This window comes from Gavialis gangeticus, unplaced genomic scaffold (genome assembly GCF_001723915.1).
Source record: "Gavialis gangeticus isolate Ggan-Ray unplaced genomic scaffold, GavGan_comp1, whole genome shotgun sequence".
Classification (NCBI taxonomy): domain Eukaryota; kingdom Metazoa; phylum Chordata; order Crocodylia; family Gavialidae; genus Gavialis; species Gavialis gangeticus.
This window is the reverse complement of record NW_017729030.1, coordinates 45,520,979-45,526,840: the sequence shown is the minus strand read 5'-3', so window position 1 is coordinate 45,526,840 and position 5,862 is coordinate 45,520,979. Positions and strand designations below refer to the sequence as shown.

General features: G+C 43.2%; 1 protein-coding gene across 2 annotated transcripts in view; it reads right to left on the bottom strand.

Moving 5' to 3' along the window:
* USP38 (ubiquitin specific peptidase 38) overlaps positions 1-5,862 on the bottom strand; it is a 35,937-nt gene that overhangs the window by 21,762 nt on the left and 8,313 nt on the right. Inside the window, exons 3-4 of one of the 2 annotated variants that reach the window (XM_019522135.1) lie at positions 3,100-3,229; positions 2,768-2,869 (exon numbers count right to left, since the gene is read on the bottom strand). In XM_019522135.1, the coding sequence (XP_019377680.1) occupies positions 2,768-2,869; positions 3,100-3,229 (232 nt within the window). The remainder of the gene's footprint in view (positions 1-2,767; positions 2,870-3,099; positions 3,230-5,862) is intronic. The other variant, XM_019522136.1, reaches the window with a different exon arrangement.

Genomic DNA, 5,862 nt, shown 5'->3' with positions numbered 1-5,862 from the left:
TAATCTGAGAAAGCCAGGATCCCTGTTTATAAGCCACCATTAGTGATTTAATACCTATTGTTATCTCTCTCACGTCTTTTAAAATACAGAATAATGTGTTTTATAAATAATATACCAATTCACCTCCCTTATATTTTAAGCTTTATTCCTACTTTTTTTTTTTTTTTAAATAGGGCTGAGGTAGCTTACCAGCTCCGCCTACTGAAAGTGATATGGTTCAATAAATCAACAGGTTAATTTACACAGAAAAGTATGAAACTTCAGAACCGGCCCAGAATAAATTTCTGGTTTTTACAACTGTAAACAATGATCTTAGCGTACTGTAAAAAATATATATGTTTCCTCATTACTGATCTGTAGAATATACAATATCCTCAGTAATACAATTACTAGGCTATATACATCTCTCTCCACACTTGTTTTTGATAATATTGGTGAAAGGAGTTCATCTTCATACAATACTGAACTAAATATAGTGACTTAGTTCAGAAATGTGCGCGCAATTCCAGGTTATCTAAACTGTTAAAAAAGTGGTAAGTTAATAAAATTGTTCTGTAGTAAGAATAAAATGCACAAGAAAGCAGTAATCAATCTCTTCCACACCCCCCACCCCCCAAAAACCCCAAAAACCCAACATGGAGGGAATCTACAATGATTGCAGCAGTTACTGGTCCAATTTAGTGAACCACCTCCAAAAGAATGTAGATACATGCATTAAAAAAAAAGGTGCTCCATCTCCTGCCCATGGGCCAGAAAATCTGGCAGTGGGTGAACAGCAGCACTGCAAATCTCTGAACTCATGAGAGGCACCAGGCTCTGTATCCCAGATCTGGTGCCCAATCCCAGTGTGCAGAGCTGAGCAGGAGTGGCCCTGGGCCCCATATCCAATCTCTGGGTCGCAGGGCGAAGAGGAGGTAGCTCTGGTCCCCTGAGACCAAATCCTGACACACAGGGGGCAGAAGAGTGGCAGCAGGCCCCTGGGACCCAATCCCAGTGCACAAGGGGTGATTCTGGGCCCCAGAGCCCAATCTGACCATTGCTACATCTGCTCCACAGAGCCCAGAGGTTGAACACTACTGCATTAAACTTAAAAACATTGAAAGCTTTTTTGTACTAGAGCAACAAACATGGCCTGCTGGCTGCATCTGGCCTGCCTAACTACCAGCGGGCCACCAAAAATTGGGGAGGTGGGGAAGGGAGGATGTGGCCACAGGCAGAGGTAAGGAAGTGGTCTGCTGCAGTTTCTGGGGCAAATCAGCAGCAGGAGGGCAAGCAAGGGCTGACAGTCCAGTTACCCTCCAGCCCCTTCACCTGTCTTCACTACCACAGCCTTACCTCTCCAGCTGCCAACCTCCACCACGTGTCCCGTGCTACAGCTGGAGCTACCACTACAGCGTAGGGTGCATGGCAGCAGCAGTTCCAACTCTGGCGCAGGGCATGTGGTGGAGGCTGAAACCACCCAAGACTGATCGAGTGGACAACCCAAGAAACAAGCAGAGGCTGTTGTAAAAAGTGATTCTGGAAATATGAGAAGCTACATGAGCCCTTGTCCACATATTTTAAGGCTTGCAAGTTCATGTTGTCATGCAAAAATCATTCTTGGAGTGAACAGTGTGCCTAATACAACATTATGCTCTATTTAATAACTATGAAAAAAGAAAGCTGCTTGTCAAGAAGGCCATCTACACACAGATCACTCCAGTGGCAAATATGGCAATCCTGGCAAATGTCAGCAAAATTGAATTCTGGATTGATTCAGACTGTAGTGCTTGAAGAGCTTGTATGAAAAACACAACTGAAGAACAATTTAAAAGGATGCACTACTACTACCAATTGTACTGGCTTTGCATTCTATTTTCCTCCTAAAGAAAGGAGGCTCTCTAAAAACAGGAGGTAAGAAATTCAGGCAGTTGTGTCTTCTTATTCTTGGTAATACATAAAAATAGTATATAGTTACTAAAGGTTCCCTCTGGATCAGGTACAGGATAAAAACAGATTTAGCAATTTCCTGTCCTATTTTACAATCATACTAATTACATATCAAATCATAGGAGTAATTACAGTGCAAGACAATGCATTCATCAGGAAACTAACAACAACCATTAACTTGCTCCATGTAGAATGATGGTGGAGGCATAATGTGCAGCATTTAAAGGCAGGAAAAAAATTAAGACATCACCAAAAAGTTTTCCCTTTAGAAAACAAATCTCTAAATTTAGGAGTCAAGCTGTGTACAATTCTGGAGAAAAACCTCTATTTCTGGCAGATGAATGTTTTGTCTGTAGTCTTTTTGGGAAGAGAGAGGAAGAGCAAAATGGTAAATATTTTCTTTAGTTATTTACATTGTGATTAAAAGCTTCCAGGCTGTTTATTTTATTTGCAATTCTGTTTTCTACCCTAGGCTAAATCAAAAGTTTATTTAAAGTAAGTGGAATTAGCTTTGAAGACTAGAGGGTGGGAAAAAGCTTTCAGAAGAAAGCTGACTTTTGACCTTAAAGTGATGCAAGATGAAATTTCTTAAACAAAATAAAGCAGCAGCACTGGTACAGGCCATGAGAATGTTGCATGATATTCTGATTCCAGATAGTGTTTTCCAGGCTGAAAAACCTATTTACATGTTTATCGAACAAATATGATGTAGGGAATGCTTCAGGGCTCCTATGCCAGTTTTACAATCGTTTTAAAAAACAGAAATAGAACTATATTTTTAATATTAAGAAGTGACCCATATCTTAAACAATGTAAAAGTCTCAATTTAAATACTTACCAAGTGAAAAGCCTCTGGAGAATGCTGAAAACTAAGCAGCATGTGGGAAAGGACAGCCAGAGCACCAGGCCTCACAAGAGGAAACCAAAGTCGATTGAAAACCTGACAGCAGGGGTGGGGGGGAAACAGATCTTTTTATACAGTAAATCTCAAAAATGAGAATTCCAAGAGCATGGATATAATTCTAGTTTTATAAGAGGTTCCCTATGGTACAGCTAAACATCTCGAAGACATATTTACACCATCCTATCCTGGTGAAAAAGGCAAAATATTATTAAAGCACAAAGGATCTTACACCAACCACCCAGAAAAAAGTTTTGCACCCCGCATACCAGTTCAATCTTAAGCAGAGTAACATCAATGAGAATGGTAAACTTCTGGACTGCAGCCAGTCCCTTCAGCAATGCTATCACCCAAGTCTCTACATGCTGAGCAAGAGGCCAGGACAGCCAGTCAATCATTCTGAAAGATTAAGAAAAAAAAAAGAAATAAAGAACACATTCAGTATATTCCACTTGTTATTTAAACCTCAACCAAGTTACTTATCCATGTTACTTATTTAAATCATAGGAAATTACATAAAAGCCTATACAAAAGTAGGCTGAGATGAGAAAAGCAGTAAGGAAAATAAAAAGCTCTCTATGTCGCTATTACAGCTGTGCAAAGCTTCGGTAGCCTATTCGATTCAGAGGAGATGCGGCCCAATTCGGGGACCAAACCTCCGAATCAGAATCAAATCAGGAGACCAAGTAAAAACTCTGAATCGATTTAGAAAAGCTTTGGAAAAAGATTCAGCCAATGTGGAGATTCAGCCATAGACTAAACAGGCAGCTGACAGCTGCCCCCAGCTGGTAAATCTGCTGGGGTTGGGAGAAGGAGGGATTTTGTTAAGGCCCACTCACCAGCTGCAGCAGTGGTGATCAGGGCCTCCGAGGGCTTGTGGCAGAGCCCACTGTGCAGTGCAGGGCAGTGGGGAATTGCCCCCACCCCACCTCCCGGCACCTGCGTGGCAGCTGCCCCATGGCATGGGTGCAGCATGGCTCAGTAGGGCGCTGCACACTACCTGGGAGCTGAGGCCGCTGGGGCTGAGTGCTGCCAGGCTCCAGCTGACGCACAGAGCTGTCTCAGCTCCCAGGTGAATCAAGCAGGGAGCTGGAGAATCAAATCGGTTCAATTCCCCAGGGAACTGGGGCAGCTCCACATGTCATCCAGAGCCCAGCAGCACTCACCCCAGTGACCCCAGCTCCCAGGCAGTGCATGGTGCCCTGCCAAGCTGTGCTGAACCTATGCCATGGGGCAGCTGCTACACAGGTGCCAGGTGGGGGCAGTAAAACCCACCTGCCCCCCACTGTGCAGGGGGACTCTGCCATCAGTGCCCAGAGGCCCCAAATCGCCACTGCTGCAACCAGTAAGTGCAGGGCTTTATATTTAAAAAAAGTGCCAGGCAGCTGGAGCCAGGTGGGGGATGGGACCAGACAGGACAGCCATGGGGGTTTCTCCACCTGGCTGTGCCTGCTTCTCCCTGGCCAATCTGAAACGCCGAATCTGTCTGAATCAGTGCCAAATCTTCTGAAGCCGATTTGGCTGAATCATTTCGGGTCAAATCACTGTCCTCCGAACCCGCCAAATCTGAATCGAATACTTCCCTATTCGCACAGGCCTAGTAGCTGTGCTATACAAAGAAAAAAACATTGTTAAAACCTGTACAAACAATTATACATTTGACATTCTAACTGTTCAAGAAAAGAAGTTATTGTAAAATGACTTCAGTTTACACAATCTGTCAGTCTGAAGTGGAAGTTTTCCTTATGAAAGAGAAAACTGAATAATTTTTATATCAAACCATACCACCTATACTGAATTAAAACTGAATTGTGGCCTCAAGCTTAGCACTGCAGTGGAGGAAGCGACCTAGACTTTGCCTCTTAAAACTTAAGTATTGAGAACGCAGAAACTGAAGGCTTGCAAACATTCATTACAGAAAGTAAAGTAAGTGCCATGAAAGTGGAGATTTTTGCAACCATGTACGTCTTACTGATTTGTTGTCTGTGGCCTGAGTGTGTTTTACTCAGCACAGTTACAACACAGTTAAGAGATATGAAAAGGAGTTTGGCAGCATCTAAATGAGTGATTTTCAACCAGGATGCCATGCACCTTGGGGTGCTTTGAGATCCTTTTCAAGGGTGCCACATAACATTAGCACCATTAGGTACACAAACTTGATTCACAAGACAAAGCCAGAGATTTCAAATAGAAATCCAGAATATAAAAACATTCTGACCCATTGCACTCTGATGTCTTTCCAATAAACCTTTTTTTTTTTTTTTAATCCAGAACCTGCATTTGCTCTAAAAGCTTGTATTTTTCAAGGGGTGCTGAGACCAAAGAAGAGTGACTGAAGTCTAACAGAGGTTGAGAACCACTGAACTGGACAGCATAGTGAAAAACTTATAAATGGCACATAAAGGGAAGAAAGGGAATGCCTTTCGAAATCATAAATATGTTTCCTATAAAGGCACAGCAATGAAGATAGTCTAACTTGCTATTTCATGAGGGTAAATAGATTACAACAGGGGTGTTAAATTCAAATAAACTGGTAGGCCATATTCCCTGTGGCAGCCAGGAAGTGGGTTACCTGCCCCCAGGGCTTGATGACCAGATCCTGATCCAGGCCATGGTGCTTCTCATCACAGCTGCTGGACCACTGTCAGCAGCCATGGTTCATCCTGTCCCATTTTCCCATTGCTGCCTGCCCACCCAATTTTAAAATCACCAAGGTGCAAGGTGCCAGCAACATTAACCCTCTGGGTGGTGGCCCATACTGACAAAGCAGCTCTAGCAACAAGTCCCATGGCCTGGATCAGGAAATGGGTCATCCAGCCAATTACAAGCACTGCAGGCCAGCTCTAGATCCATCTGCATGTCTAATGTTATACTGCATTATAGCAATCCTAAGACATGGTTATTACAATGCATTACCATAGCATACATTAAAACTGAGGTCTAACTTTTTGGAGGACCTTTCCTCTATGGCCTCTAAAAAGGAAAATGCTTTTTTTTTTTTGGGGGGGGGGGGGGGGGGGGGGGGGGGGGTT